Raw genomic sequence first — 17,268 nt, forward strand, 5'->3', positions numbered from 1 at the left:
GCCCCACTTAAAAAGGCTGAACTATTTCTTTAATTAAAGTAAAATGATGTAATAAAACACACACACACATTGACACAAACACCAGACGGCTGGGCCATGTGGAACATCTGTGAGTCACTGATGGTGGCGGGTGGCCCACCTACACAGGTCCCACAGTCTCACATGCATTATAATTACATGCATTCGGATAGATTTAAAACACACAGACAAATACGCACACACCTGCCCTGACATACCAGAACATAAAGAAACAGCCGCCAGATACTGTATTCTACTGCTGTATTTTTAATTCTTTCTTAAAATATTCATCATCTCTGAAAATTCCCTGGAGTGGTTGAGAGATTTTGCTCCATCAATGCGTGCGTATGATAGACACTGACTTGATGCATGTGAGAGAAGGTACAAGGGAACATAAATTAATAAATGTGCATCTGTGGTAACATTTGTGCTTTCATTTGTGAAGCCTTGTGTGCTTGAAAGAATGGTTAATGTTGATAGAGGAAAAGGTAACAAATCCTCAGTCCTGTGGAGGACTAATGGCTGAGTTTTGAATTAGGAGGAAACAAGACGAGAGAAAACCCAGCAGGACAAAAAGGGAAGATCACAGGAGTGGAACGAACAAGGAAAGAAAAACAAATTCAGCAAAAGAAGCTGCAAAAAGACTGAATACAGGAAAATATGGTTAATGGATATAATGAATAAAAACATGGAGAAAGGATTGGGAAGATGTGAAAGCATGCAGGGAGACCGGTTTAAGAGGATTCTGCTGCAACATAATCAAACTTGTTTCTGGTCTTTAAATATTAAGAAAAGATGTCTTTAGAAAATAATATCTAGATTTACTTGATTGTTTTTTATATTTTTTTTTTCTCCCACTCTTTTCATCTCCTCCTTTCCTTCCATCCCTCCTTCCAGTATAACTCTTCTCGTCCAAGGGAGGAGTGGGAGATGTGGCACCCGACGCTGATCGCCGAGGCTCTGTTTGCCATCGCCAACATCTTCAGCTCGCTCAGACTCATCTCCCTTTTCACAGCCAACTCCCACCTCGGGCCTCTGCAGATCTCTCTGGGGAGGATGCTGCTGGACATCCTCAAGTTTCTCTTCATTTACTGTCTGGTGAGGCATCATCAAGGCTCTGTAAATGGAAGATAAAACTCATTAGGTTTTTTTTTTTATTACTTCCTGCTAATCATTGCTAACTTTCCTATTTCCATTCATTTCTCAGTTGTCACCCTTACACCCACTTAATCGGCCCTAATAGACTTCCATTTCTCTAAAACCTTTTTTAGGACATTTTATCCTATTGATATTTATAAAAATCTGTTATGAATTATAAAGCAATGAAATGCAAAAACAGCTGCTCAGGTACTCTCTTTCGAGAAGTATGGAAGCAAGCATGGGTTGTGCATCCCGAGCCCTTGAGTTTTCAGCTGGAGGATGTTGCAAGCCTGCGTCATGATAGTTAGGCCTTATTAATTCCTTCTCAAGGGAGCTCCTGACCTACAACACAGTTCACATGTGGATTGCTTTGTCTCCCTGTGGTCTCCAAAAACAATCATAGCGAGCCCGAGGCTCACAGACTACGTCACTGCAGCTTTACACAGCACAACTTCTGTTGCTTTTATTCTTGAGATCAAAGCTCTGTTTAAAAGGTGCCTGGAGGGATGCAAGGTTAGTTTTGGTGCCATCACACAGTGCAAAAATAAAGGGAAACAATCTCTCAGCACTGACATTTCGTGTCGTTTGAGATGTTCTGAATAAGACCAAAAACTTTTAATATAAACACCTCTCTTTTTGTGTATATGTACACGCAGGTTCTATTGGCATTTGCCAACGGACTCAACCAGCTGTACTTCTACTATGAGACAAAGGCATCAGAAGAACCAAACAACTGTAAGGGCATCCGCTGCGAAAGGCAAAACAACGCATTCTCCACGTGAGTACAACCCTAAAAAACATACTATGAAAGAACACATTAGTAGCGTGTGATTGCATCATCCACTCTATCTGAAAAAAAGGAGACAATCATTTAGTTTGACAGCAAACATTAGAGCTGCTCAAATTCTTTTAAAATGTTGTTAATTAGTGTTTTGTAAATGTGACAGGACTCCTAATTCAACCGTATCACGGGCTGCATCAAAAGTGCTTCAGATTCTCCCACATTTTGACAATGCTGCTAATCATTTATGAAACATGCCAGTAACAATAGAATGGCTGCCATCATAAGCTCTTCAGAGCGTAGTGGTTTGAATGTGTGACTTAAAAGAAGATTTTCTGTCGTTGTTTTTCTTTTACTATCTGCTAGTTGTTTTTAACCTATCTTCATGTACGGGTTAAAAAAATTATGTTTTTTGTGATGCTGAATGTCTTTTTGATGCTGAACCATGAAGCTTTTCAAGAGTTATGTGGTTTAGAGAGAGGAGTATGGTAACCAAAAACTTACTTCAACTTAGAGTAGCTCCTAAATCAAAGTAATGTGACTCATCAAGGCAACTCAGGTACCAAGTAACTATATGATCGTTAGATGTTATTAACTTTAGGGAAATATTTTCAGGCAGATAGTGAGAGAGCATTTTGGGAATTGAAAGCGTAAAATTGAAAATGTACAAGCACCATTCAACCAACTCTAAAGGAAACTTGCTTTTTCATTAAATCTTTGACAAAACCTTGGCACAACCGCCAGTGGTTGAAGAATACAAAAGGCTTGAAGTTTGAGCACTGGAGTGATGCGCTCCACTTTCCTAGTTAAGTAAGGTTGCAGGCAGTAGCATTCTGGATCAAATCAGAGGATCAAACTAAGGACATTCTTGCTGCAAGGCAATACTGCTACAAGCTGTGCCACCGTGCAGCCCCTGTTTTTTTTTGTATTTGATTTTAAAATAAAAAAAAGAACCAAAAAAATCTTTAATAGAACATAGAGCAAGTTCCAGAGTTCTTGCAGACATTTAACCCTCTCTGACGACATGCTGAAATTACACCCATGCTGTGTACACATATGGGACAAGATAAAAAGGATTTGATTTATGGGTGTAACGTTAACCGTAATCTAAAAGATATAAATATTAAAGTTATTTTGAGTGGATCATATTACCTTTAGCAAAACAGCGCTATTCCCACAGCAGATAAGAGCTCCCTCTGTGCTGAAAGTTCCTGTCCCTAAGAAGACTTAAACTTGACCCTTAATAACAATAGAGAAAAGTCTATTAGGGTCATTGACTTTTGTAATCCATCTTCACATACCGTCACCTTCTTTTTCTTGCCGTGGAGGAGACTGAGGAAATTAGCAAGGTGAACAAGAGGGTGCAGCCTGTCACACTCAGAGGCATGCCCAGAGAAACCAGCGTTCTCATTATCATGCAAACTGACTAGTGAAGCCTGTAGAGATAACGGTAGTAAATAGAGGAAAGCTCATTTAACATGTGGTGCAATTGTAAGGACATGTATAGGAAAGAGAAGTGAATAATATATAATACAAATTGAGTAATGTACCTTTAACATTATCTTATGCGTCTTTATTCCAAGTTTATAAGAATACAAAAAGTTTGCTCCTGGTGGCATAATAATCCAGGCTTTGGTTTCAAAAAACACTGTTTTATTTTCTAGTGGAGATATAATTATCAGGCTGCAATGATTCAAAGATTAATGTACTGTAGACTCTGGCTGAATTTATGTTTAAGCAGAGCACACTGTCTTTGTTAGTATGCCAATGCATTCAGTTTGACTTTCATGTATTGTAAGCATGGTTGTATTGGAGATAATGGAAAATAGAGTAGAAATATTAGTTTTTGTTGTAAAGGTGACATGTCTGAGACAGGTTATATTAGTACCTGCACGGATTTGCAGGTACAAACCACTTCAAGTTTAGCAGACCGAGAGGTTGATTTTAAATTATAGTCATTGTAGGTATGAAACTCAGTCAAAAAGCAGAGATGCAGAGTACCGCTGCTGAATTCAGATGAGGAAAGAGGTTTGTTTTGGATTATAGCAGTATTGATCTAATCGATTGCATTACAGTAAAACATGCAGTAAAATACCTTGAAGGTGAATGGATAGTGGAACAACAGATCACGCCCTCCGTCCAGTACCTGCCTTATTAATAATGCAAGAAGTTCATAAAAAAAAATGGAGTCATTATAAGTGCTTAAGATAAATGTTGTAGTTGTTCTGCTAAACCTGGAAACAGAACTGAATCTAATATCCCTAGATTCTTTATAAAGTGATTTGTTTGGATTGAACTGATAACCTAAAAGGGAAAAATAGCTGTTCTTAAAGACTGATTAAAACGTCTAGATCAAGGTTTCCTTATCCTGGTCCTCAGTACAAAATCCAGATTCATACCATGTGGAATTCAATTTGAACTACACAGATCTGTGAAGGCTCCTGCAAGGATTCGCAAAAGGGAGGGGCATTCAGTGCAATTCTTCAATTGATTGGGTACCTGCCTCGCATGTCCAGTTTTTAGCCAATCATACACAGCATGAAAAACATCCTCAAATTTGGAAACAAAGCTCAGTGGATGGTTTTTAACTTTTTTGGAATGACAATGACCCGGATGACTTAGAATCTTCACCAGCAACAGCAGTAGAAGCTTGATTTGCTTAACAATTAGCAGAGTTAACTGATAAATCAAACTCTTACAAAATCCGGTCAGGAAGAATGTGCAAACATCTTTCTCATCCACCAAGGCTAAAAACACCTCCTTTTTCTTGTTTTCCAAAAAGAGATAGAGTACATTCCAGCTAAAACTGGCGCACCCGTGTTTGTTTTGCTTGTTTTGCTTTCTGCCTTTGGTTGAGCTGTTGACACAATTCACATCACTGGCTTTCATTGGTCCGAAACATTTCTGTATCGAGGCCAAATGCATCTATTTGCTTCTTTTTCGTGAGTTTTTGTATCAACAGATCTTGTGACAATTCATCTTGCTCCCAAGTTAACTTGGGGTCCACTGGATTTCATCTTTTAGATGTGTCTCTACTTAAGCAAACCTGATTCAAATGATTGCATTGCCTTTTTTAACAAGCCATCAAATGCTGCAACAGCCGGTTAATCACCTTTTTATTCAGGTCAGGTGTGTAGCAGCAGGGAAACACCTAAAACCAGAGTGGGCCCTGAGGACTAGAGTTAGGAAACCCTGCTATTGATTGCTTTTAGTGAACTATATCCATTTAAAACATTGCTCCAACTTGATTAGGTTTTTATATAGGTTCATAAAACATTACTTTCCTCTTCACGCAACACAGACTGGAAGACCCCTCTGCCAGTTTTGCATGTCTAAACTATGTTCCAACCTGTTTACACCCCCATTTATTAAGTGTATACACAGGAACATTTGCCCCTCATACTTCCTTAATAAATAGCATTTCTAGTCAATGAGGCTTCTTGCCCACATTTAAATGAGGCATCAGGGATGCTTTTAGTCTAAATGTAATTAGAGCCAGTATGAAAAGCATCCAATTCTCAAAGAGTAGTGCTGTTTGTGACATGATTAGTGTGAAATGCCTTCCATGCCCTGGCTGCTGATGGACGTTTTTATGCAGAATACAGATTAAATTGTCAACTTTAAATTGTCAACTCTCTGATGGTAGTTTTCTGAACTACAAAAAGAAAAGATACGTTTTATCAATCATACAAAGGAGAAATTGACCTGTAGCAACAGCTGTTTGTAACACACAAATGTGCAGATATTCCAGGAATATATAATAAATAAGCTTTCTGATAGAAGATTGAAATGTATAAATAAACTAAATTGAATTAGAGATCAAATAAAGAAATATTTAATACTATTGTTTATTGACTTGCACTGGTAAGTCAATGATTAAAGTTATCTACGTATTTGTTCTAAAGTCACAATCATTGCAGGAATTTGTTGAATATAGAGTCCATTGCATGACTTATTATATAATAGAATTGAACATTCTGACAGGAGTGACGATGAAGGACCTGTGGTTAGTTCCATATCCGAGGGTGTCTTAATTGGCCACTGGAGGAGCTCCTCGGCTTCTCTACTGCCTGGTGCAGTGGGTCAGAGTTGTCCTCCATGATGGATGGATGAATTCTGGCCTCACACACGATCTCCACAGAGTCCAGTTGAAAGCCCGGGACAGGGCTGGCCCTCCTTACCAGCCTGTTCTTATTCCTTATTTCTCATCCTGTGCTGCCTGGGACCCAGCAGACAACAGCATTAAAGACAGCAGAGGCTAACACAGTCGTAAAATAGTTCTGAGGAAAAGCCTGCGCATTTCTTGGGAATTAGTGTTATGGGACCAGTCCAGTTTATTGTTACCATTAGTGTCAATTGATCACATCCCCTTCGCCCCAAGGGTGTTCAAGCACAGGTTATTACCCTCACACAAATTCACATAGTCCATGATGACTGACGGAGACTCCAACTCCTTCTTTTTAGACACACAGTCCACAATGGCTTAGCTGTCTGAGAACTTTTTCATGGTGCAGCCATCCCTGTTGTAGGTGAAGCCCCTGGTGTCAGGATTGACAGTTGTGACAAAACAGTACCATCAGTGCTCTAGACAGCAACCACTCACTTACATCTGTGTAATCGCATGTATCGTGGTGGTACTTGTTTTTGGTTCACTTCTGTGCCCTGCAACTTCCGCGCAGGAGTGCTGGCAAGATGGTGTTAAAGCAATGGACAAGTTAGACTTCAAGTGGGTAAGACACAACAGCAGCAAGTAGATGACAGTTTAATCTCTACTCCGATGTAAGGCCTGTAGGGAGGCTACAGGTTCTATGAGACTGAGCCACTCCACTGCCTTTTGTTGGGTGGGAGATCAAGACAACTGGTCTATAGAGGATTGGTTCCTTTACATGCATTGTTTTAACAACTGGAATCACACAGCAGGTCTTCCAAAGGACAGGGATGTTCCCTTTACTCAGGCTTAGGTTGTACATGTGTCAGGGGACCTCACTGAACTTATCTACACCAGTTCTCAGCAGCCTTGGACCAGTGGTGCAAAAAGGGGGTATGCAGTGTAGCCGGAGCATAGGGGAGCTGCTATATCAGGAGGGTGCTGAAGCAGTGCAATTTTTGTGCATAACATCATTTGTACATGTGTAAATGACATGATCATCAATAGCAGAGGCATGTAACAAATCGCGCCCCACCCCACTCAGAAAAACACACATATCCCACTCCTTCCTTCGTCCTCTCACTGCCTCCCTCCAGGTGTTCCATCTTCACTCCTATTCTGAGGCGCATGGAAGCTAAAGTCAAAAAAGACATGTCAGGCATGAATCCGGCTTTATTCTTTACTAGAGCTTGTGTGGTCCTATTTTCTACACGTCTCTTTCAGTTAATTTAAAAACTATCTTCCTCTGGTTTAGGTAGGCTTTAAGCTCAAGGGTCACCCTGGAAGGATTGGTGGATTATTCACACAGAATTTAGTTCAATCCTTGGTGCAGTGGGTCAGGACATCTATGGCTATGTCCGCACTGCAGTGCTTAATGCTTAATTCCGTTTTCTTTTGTGAAATACAATTCTTTTGTGTTGTTCACATTTCTAAATATATGTGACCTGTATGTGATCTCCTGTGTAAACTGCATCCATATAACTAAAGTGTCCCGCATGCGCAGTAGAGGATGCAATGAAGTCACAAGCGAGCGTGATCTGTGTTTACGGAAGTAAACATGGATGGTAGTGCTGGAGCACGTTTTGCAATCTTTCATTTCTTTCTGCTTCTGCGAATAGAATAGTGACCATTTTTTAGTTTTAATGACATACAGGTCGGATGAATGACACCTGGCCGTTCAGACATAGGTTGTTTTTGAAAATATATGATTGGTATCGGATTCAGGACCACATAGCCAAGTGGCCTGGTTCGCATTGGGAAAAAAATGGATCTGTGTTGTTGAGATTGTCATGAAAAGATCAGATACAGGTCGCATATGGGCAAAAAAATTGCTGTGGGAACATAGCCTATGTTTCCACAGCAACAAAGCCCAGATCTTTACTTCCACTTCTTATGACCTCCTCTGCAATCTCTACTTTTCATCTGTAGTTTTGCAGGAATCCGCACATTCTCTGTATGGGAAAACGCCAGAGAAATTGGTCCAAATCTATATAGGTTTGCTGCAAAAGCCACAATCAAGAAAAAGGCCTGTGTACAACTGCCTGCCTTAAAGTATACTAAACAAACAAAATTTTTAAATCAATTATAATGAGGGAGAGTTGAAAGGTGAGGGTGACTTAATTTGCTACTGTTCACATAGTTCACATACCAACATTTTCAATGAAATTAATCTATCCCTTGTATTTACAGTATAACATACCTGAATGATACTTCACTTGTAAACGCTAATGATCAGAACTGATAAAACACTGAGGCAAGGCTACATTCCCTGCACTCTATAGATATGTTTCCTTAGAATAGATTAGAAAGAACATGTATTGTCCATATTTGAGATTTGGATGTAGTAGGAGCAAATTAAAAGGGAAATCGAAACATGCACGGAGGAAAATACAAATGAGAATCATAACAAATTTACATTAGAAAAAGTTATTAGAATGACATACTCAGATTAAAGGAATGTATGACAGAGTATAGTGACTAAATATATCTGCATGTGTATTTAATTATAAAAAGCAGACTATTTATCAGAAGAAAAATCGAATGAATGGTAGCAGCTTTGGTTATAAAATCTAGCAGTTCCCGGCAGGAAGGATCTTTGATAAGCATTGTTTGTGCATTTGCAGTACATGATTGACAGCAATCAGACACTGAGAAGTAGTGTTTTAAAGTATCATCAGAAAATTTCTTCTTGAAAGTTGAGGCATCTCACCCTAATCAATCAAAAAGTGAGTTTTACAAAGTTTTATTTTTTTGTTTCTATATACAGTCCATCTTCACAATCAGAATGTTTTAACCTACCTCCTATTTAGAAGGTAAATTGTGCTTAAGATTAGATAGATGTCAACAATGTTTTTCATTTATTTCTTTGAAAACTCTTTGAGATTTACATTCAATTCCTGACAGAGATTTAACACCATTAAATAAAAATGATCTTGAGGCTCCTCTAATGATTTATCCCTGGTACATCAGCTCTGATTGGCTGCTACTGCATTCAAAGCTGTGGGAAAGAAATCAGCGTCACGCTGAAGCTAAATGAGCATGCAGAGAGCTGAGGAGACAGCTGAGATGACGCATTATGCAAACGGAGTGATTGCAGCCCCACGGGTAGTGCAGTCTGAATCATTATTCATGAGTTTACAATGCAAGGATTATTTTCTCTGTCCGTGTGTGTGATTGGAAATTTTCCACCCTGTTCGTTCACTCTCTAATTCACACACACTTATCATGATCTCAAAGTTATTTTCACAGGATCGTTTCCTGTTTCTGCTCAGGTGTCTCCCCTCCTTCCCTCTTCTCTCACTCATCTGTACTTCACACACTTATCACCACTAATGTGTTAGATCGTTTCACACTAGCAGCATTTATACACATGTGTCTGTCTTGTTTCTTCACCTGCACACTGTTGCTGCTAAAACTCCTGTTCTTACGCTCTGCACCTCCCCATGTATTTACTTTTTCACAGTGCTTTCCTTCTCTATGATGTGTACACTTTTCTTTATCAAACAAAATAATACTTATAGCAGTCCTTGGCTGTAAGCATTGTTTCTTTGCCCTATGGTGGCATTTAAATATTGGTGAGAAATTGCATTTCTTTCCACTTTAGTTTCTCAATCTGGTTGTAAAATGTGTAGATGAAGCCAGTGATGTCAGCTTTATGGCGGCATTGTCCGAAGCAAGAAATTGTGATAAAATTTACAAAGCCTCTTTCCAAAGAACTTGACTTAAACTTTAATTCTTATGTCCTGACATTTACCCATATGATACATTTTTGGGGGGATGGAAAGACGGATACACAACCTGTATTTGTCATTAACACATTTATCTGCATCCTGCTACATTGCTTTAGGCAAAATGAAATGATTATATAAACAAGTACTTTCTTCTTGCAGAAATGTCCAATTTGTGGAATGCACGACTAATAGTTGTCCTGTCAACAATTATCCCACCAGAGTTTTGCAGATCTGCAGGACCTTTAAAGTTGCCATGATCTTTTTGCCTGCTTAAGATCTATAATGTTAAATAAAACACATTTTGCGCTGTATTAATTTATAAAATCCTTCTGAAGGCAAATTTATGTAGGGAGGCTTCTCTAGAGCTTACCAATTGGCAATACTGATTTGTGCCGAAGTATCCTGCAGCTTACCTGCAGGAGTGGAAGCCTCTTTCTACCCTAAAACATTAGCAGGATTTTGTATTTCAAAGCCATAGCGAACATTTTTATAAGAAATACACTTAATAAATGGCTTAACGTTGATGGTTGTGGATATGAAATTCAGACATATGTTACTTGAAGCCTTTAAAGGATAGAACACATGTTTATTTTACTTCTTCAACCAAAAGAAGTCAATTGCCTGCTGCTGACCTCATGAGCACATTGACACAACACTAATCAATGGAAACAAGTTATTTTACTGTGCAAACATAGTAAACAAAACTTTAGTTTTCATGTCACTCTATATCATTTGCTTATATTATCCTCAGAAAAAGCTTGTTATGCTTTCTTGCATATTATTTTAGATACAGTCTTTGTTCACTGTTATTGTAATCTTTTCTATAATCTTTTTGCTGCTGTAAACACCAGATTTTCCTGATTGTGGGATAATAAAGGGATTTTCTATTGTATTCTGTTCTATTCTATTCTATTCTGTTTTATTCTATTCTATAAAAGGGGTAGAAAGATATAAGTAAATCTAAACAATGTATGTGTAAAAAAATCTATCTGCAAAATCTCTTATATTTAACAACAAAAATACATAGTTAAGCAAATTGTACAAAAATAACAATAAAAAAAAAAAAAAATCATATCAGATTTATAGTCCCCACACTAAAGATATACTAGACTCGGTCTATTATAGGTTTCACAAGCATATAAGAACACACAGGTACACATATTTAGAAACAGCCACAATTTACGCTGGTTATCTTGACAACGTGTCACAAATCAAGATGCGGCATCTCCTTAAAAGTAACCAATCACAGGCGGGGTGCTTTGACTGGTGGGCAATGTCTTCAAAGGGAGAAAAGTGGACAGGAACAATCACATGCGTGTGATATATTGAGGCCCCGTTGTGCATGTAACATGTCAAACATGCCCATAAGAAGTAGCTTATCCACACAGAGTATTTATTGCATGTGTGGACTAAATATCCAAATTATTATCTTATTGGACTTCCGTTCATGCAAGCATAACACAGTAAAGATGTCTGAAATGAAATAACCACCACAGTTATAAGACTTTTATTTGTAAAACAGGTTTAAACATTTAGTATTTTCACTCTCCTTCCCACTATTGCTATGCCCTATTGCTGTGGTACGTCATTTGTTCACCTTGACTTTCAAAAAAGATAACAGCCAACAAACTGAAGCTGTCTAAAAGAGGTTTCATTTTGTAAAACCAGATAAAACCGCATATGTTCATGCAAAAGATGAGGTCCGTACGCTGGAGTAAATTAACTGCAAATTGACGGCTTGCTGAGCGTAAACACACAAATGTACTTTGTTTGCTGACACAGAAAAACGAAATGCAAGCGCACACTCTGCGTCTCCTTCTCGGTTCACTTCCCACAAACAGCAGAGGTATACGGTGAAATGACTGAGTAGCTGCTGAGGATCAGCTGGAGCAGTTTATGACTCGGCCTAGTGGAGTGAGAGATGAGAGGAATCAGAGGAGAAGAGAAAAAGAAGAGACAGCTGGGAGGGAGAAGAGAGAGAGAGGAGAAACAGAAAAGATGGGGCTATATAGGTTTCTTTAATATAGAAAAATTCTGAGACTTTGCATTTTTTATTAAACCCTTTTCTCTACTTAAAAAAGACAAAAAAAAGAGAAAAGCTTTACTTTAAAGCAGTTATCCAAATACTTATTTAATGTGGTGACCTGTGTTTACTATTTGCAGCACTGGATTGGACTATCAGTCCAAAGGTTGTGGAAGGTTGTGTCAAAGTATTTTGGAATTGGTTTACGGAAGTAAACAGTTGGAATTAAGTTGTGTTAAAATGCTTAAATTTTCCATTTACCATTTATGCCTCAGTAGTCAGATTTACTATCGCAAAAAATAATTTCTCATTGTACAGAGACAAGACGAGGATCTACCATTACATTAGCAGATAGGGGGCGTTTTTACCGACCTAAAGCATTTATATTGCTGTCCATGATCATTGCCACCCCTTGGTAAAGACTCATTAAAACCTCTCATACACTCTGATTGTATATTTGCAGCAGGGTCATGTTACATTAGGGTCTACCTATAAATTTTAGTGCACGTTTTAAAGGGGGCTAAAAAAATCGCATGTTTTGTTAAAGCTGATCACGATGTTTAGAACCTTTTAAATATTAATCCTTCAGATTTTTTTCCCTGAAGTGTTACAGGAGCTGATTTATGTTAGCCAGTGGTCGCTACGCTGGGTGAAAACCCTTGTTTATCTTGCCGACACACACAGAGAGCATGGAGGTAAAGGAGGTCAAATAAACATCCTAAGCTTACTGTTCGGGAAGAGCAACAAAGTGGGCAATCTTGGGGTCACCTAATCTCCATAACAACCTTTAGCTGCTGCTAACTGTTTTTTTTGTTTGCTTGGAAGGAACACTGTTACTCAAAGCGATGTAGTGCAGAAAAGAGGAACGACTTGGCTAAACAGCAAAACAAGTTAGTTTTTTCTCCTCCAGTTTTCTCTCAAAGCAGCAGCCTACAGAGTGATAGCCCCTCCTTTCCTCTCTCCCACATCCAGCAACCTGCCTAAAATAGACTTTGAGACCCTGCTTTCTTAGTTCAAATCAGCCACATCCTTTAAGAGAGTGAAAATTAACACTAAGATGAACATTTAGATAAACATTGTCATCATTAACAATTAATTATCAGGAATTGAATGCAACGCAAATAAATCACGTATACACATAAAGAAATTCAGTTCTTTGAAATACCTGAGGATTTTAAATAAAAATCCAGTAAACCAGATATCCAAAATTGGATCATTGATTCTTTCAGTAAACTAATAAATACCCAAGTAATTACAGGGTAATAAAATGTAAATATTTTTGCAAAATCAGCAAAGATAGCTTATTACCCATTAGTTTCAAAAATATGTTCATAGAGACTCAAAACAGTGTCCTATGAAATGAATCCATTCTTGATGCACATCTGCTCGTTTAATTCTACCTAGCACGTTGCTGCTACACGCAGCAGGTATCCAGGTACCTGGGAGGAAGAGTAGCTGGTGCTAAATCGGCCAATCAGATCAAGTTTATTGCCAAGTTTTGCACTTACAAGGAATTTGACGTGGTGTTGATGGTGCAGACAAAATAGACATATACAGTAGCGTAGTATACAGTAGTGGCCTTCTCCTGGCGTGCATTTTTTTACTCTGACTCCACTCTTTCACAGAATTACAGGGTTTAACCAAAAGATGATGCCTCTCTGAAGATCTTAATGTCAACAAATCATGACGGAAAGAATATTTTAGTGCAAAGACTGATGTTTAAAAAGGAATTGTAGGGGACCAGCCAATGGCTCATCAAGGAAAGTGGGGAAATTTTGAATGGCTACTACTGTATACAGAATCTAACGCCGAAGGTTGGTGTAGCTTGTAGGAACTGAACAGGGGAGGGAGAGAGGCAGTGTCAGTGTCAAGGGGGTCTCTGGGCCTTGTTGATAAGGCTGGCAGCGGAAGGCAAGAAACTGTTCTTGTGGCGCGAGCTTTTGGTCCTGATGGACCGCAGCCTCCTGCCAGCGGGAAGTATCTAAAATAGTTTGCGGCTTGGGTGCGAGGGATCAGCCACAATCTTCCCTGCATGCCTCAGTGTCCTGGAGGTGTACAGATCCCGGAGAGATGGAAGGTTAAATTTAAACTGCTGGAGTAAAATAATTGCCAGAAATAACTGTGGTTTTTAGAAAAAAAATGTAAATCAAATGTTGTTTTTTTTATTTTTAATGTAATTTGTCTCATTATTATGAGTTGGGAATTTTATTTCGATTTAGTTATTTTAAAATTTCAGTGTTGCAATGTCTATGCAATATTAATTTATGTTGTATTTCAGTCACAATTTATTCATTTATTTAATTTTAAGCGCTTTTGCATTCCATAGCTCACAGAGTTTAATTATATAGAAATCCTGTGGGATGAACTGAGCTGAAGAGATAATCAGAGATGATCCAGGAAACTGAATGATCTAGAGCAGGAGTGGTCAATTCCAGTATCCTGCAACTTTTAGAGTCTTCCTTGGTCCAACACACCTGAATCAAGTATTTAGATAATTAGGAGGACTCTGGCTGTATACTGAGTTGGTAGTTAAACTATTTTAATCACTATATAGGGCACTATATAGTGGTTTACGCCATCTTGAATGAGTGTCCGAATGTCTAGTGGATGAAAGAGTAGTGGACTCGAAATTTCCCACAATTTTTCTTGAAAAGTAGTGCTCATCCATGGCCACTAGACGAGCAGATATATCCCAGATTGCTTTGCTCCTCTCGCAAAGTATCATAGCATTTGTTGTGACAGTGACCGACTATCAGGAAGTGTGAGCAACGATAAACAGAAAAGATGTTGCAGGCACTGTAATGGAGTTACATAACCAACAGGGAGCGAAAATTAGTGATCATCGGTCCGAAGGGGTCAGTTAACTGAATTCACTATAAAGTCCACTATATAGTCCCTGCTCTATATAGTGATTGAGGGATTTAGGGGTTAGGACAGACATTCAGACACAGCCTGAGTGAGGGGCATTGAGAGCCCGAGGACGCTGGACCTGTTTGAATCTATAGCCAAACTATTCCGGCCTCCTTATTATCACGGCCCTCGAAGGACTCAGTCCAGGTAGGCTGGGTCTTTCGGAGGACATAGCCACAGAAATCGAACACAGCCATAAAAGATTTAGAAAACCAGACACTTTAGTACTGGAAATGCCCACTTCTGATCTGGATAATACAGGAGAGGAACACTAAAGCATTCTTCTCTCTGTTTATTATTATTTCTCAACGTTATTGTTCATCATACTGAATAAGGGCTTGATTCTAGTAAAATTTTCAGTGTGAGATTATGCTGCTGCAATAAACACAGAGTTTATTAAAGGTATGTATAAGTCTGTAACAGGGGGCCAATAAAGAAGCAGGCACTATAAATATTAGGGTGTCCATTAAAGGTAACCAAGGGGTTGAAACAGGGTATTTAAAATAAATAACAGAAAAAAGTAGAAAAGAGTTTTATCCGTTGTTCTTCTTTATTGTTCATTCTTTTCTCCTTCGTGTTGTGTCTTCCCATCATCCTCGTTTCATAACCGGCACAATATCACGCTCTGCTGCTTCATTCGGCGTTGACTTAATTCTCCTTCTCCCCTCGTTTCTTTCCTCACTTGCACAGCACTGATTCTCTCCCCACTCTGACTTATGCTACCACTCGCTGAGACAAATTTTACCTCCTCACACACTGTTGCACCATCGCTCAAATAATGTTTCACAAGGAAAAACAGTCTGTTCACCGATTGATCAAACGTTCCTCTAACACAACAGTCCTACCACACACCTGAATAAAAAGAAAATAAACACTGCATCCCTGAATTTTTTATGTAGTATAAATATAGAAGCCTTCAGACCGCCCGTCTGTGTCGCTCTCTTGATGTAGTGTCGAGCGCTGCCAATTGTTGCTTCATCAAAAATTTAACAACCACTGCTGTAACGGTGACGGTTGCAAAAAATAGACACGGGAAGGCAAACAGAGGACAGAGAGAAGCGAGGAGGGGAGATAAAATGATCCTGAAAGATGGAAAGGGAGATTTCACATTGCAGGCAGTGGCAGGAGGAAAAATGAACAGACCTGAAGCCAGGAGTGAAATATTGAACTGCCACACAAAGTTAAGATTAGAAAATGTTCTACTTTGTAAAAATTTAATAAAAGCACATCCAAAATGTCCTCTTGAGTCGTCCATCTTTCTCTAAGCGTGGTCCCCTTAAGGCATTGGTTTAACGGGGAAGGAAGTATTACACATTAAATATTTACAACAAGATTCAAGATTGTCAAGAATGTTCAGATTCTTTCATTATCAATTTTGTGTCAAGAACCGAGGACAGATGGACCCAGTATTTCAGGAGAGACAGTCAGTAGGAAAGTTCAAACGTTTATTAAATAAAAAAAAACAAAAGCGGTGCTGTGGCTCGCGGACACTCCAGGCGGGGGGGCGGGGCACCGCCCAATCTCAGACAGGATCCAGATTTGGCAGGAACAGAAACAGGTGGCAGGATCAGACTTCCAGGTATCCACAGGCTTCCAGGAGGGTTCAGAGTCTGACTGGGACCAGAAGCATGACCAGGTGGTCATGCACAGGAGCAGACAGGATCAGGTGCAGACAGGCTCAGTGGAAGAAGGTAGCCGAGACAGGACGTAGAATCGGAACTTGAAGCAGGACTTTAAACTGGTCTCCTCCCTGTAGCCAGGCTTACTGGATAAAAACTGAACCTCCCCACATATAGAGCCAAAACCCAGAGGACTCCGCGGGGGAGGAACAGTGGACGATCAGGAGACGAGACAAACACTAAAACCTCTTTCCACTGGCAGCTAGGATCCAGGACATGAACCATAAAATAAAACTGCAGACAGACTAACAGAAAGACAAGTAATGATCTGGCACTGAATGCTCAGGCTGAACTGAATATAAACCAGAGGAAACAGGTGAGAGGAATAAATTATAATTGAGGCAGGGAGGGAAAAACGACAGGTGAAAGGAATGACTAATTAAGGGAGAGCAAACAGGCCAGATCATGACATTTTGAAAACAAAAACAAAAAGTTCAAGCCTTTTAAACTGAAGTTCAATGTTCCTTGGGTGACAACAAACACTGGTTAAAGGTGGATAATAGATACAGGGACATGAAAAAGGATTGATAAAATAAAGAAAAACGTTGATGCATACAAGGTGGACCAGCTCAGTGTATTAAAAGTAGTAACAACTAAATAAGGAAAAATCTTTCAAACAAAGTGAAAGAATTGAAAGAAACCAAGTGAAAGAATTACATGATCTGCAGCAGAACTTATTCTAATTATTTACAGTCAGACATTTTCTGACTCCGCATTTCAGAGCAGCACTTCAAGGCAAGGCACGTTTATTTATATAACACAATTCAGTACAAAGACAATTTAAAGTGCTTTACCTGAAAAACAATAAAACCATAAAATGGAAGAGAACTAAAAGCAGA

General features: G+C 39.1%; 1 protein-coding gene across 1 annotated transcript in view; it reads left to right on the forward strand.

Moving 5' to 3' along the window:
* The window catches only part of trpc5a (transient receptor potential cation channel, subfamily C, member 5a), a 175,455-nt gene that overhangs the window by 139,847 nt on the left and 18,340 nt on the right, over positions 1–17,268 (forward strand). Inside the window, exons 12-13 of the mRNA XM_038299019.1 lie at positions 916–1,116; positions 1,815–1,936. Of these exons, the coding sequence (XP_038154947.1) occupies positions 916–1,116; positions 1,815–1,936 (323 nt within the window). The remainder of the gene's footprint in view (positions 1–915; positions 1,117–1,814; positions 1,937–17,268) is intronic.

The sequence above is a fragment of the Cyprinodon tularosa genome, unplaced genomic scaffold (genome assembly GCF_016077235.1).
Source record: "Cyprinodon tularosa strain WSP-4 unplaced genomic scaffold, ASM1607723v1 ctg419, whole genome shotgun sequence".
Lineage (NCBI taxonomy): Eukaryota > Metazoa > Chordata > Actinopteri > Cyprinodontiformes > Cyprinodontidae > Cyprinodon > Cyprinodon tularosa.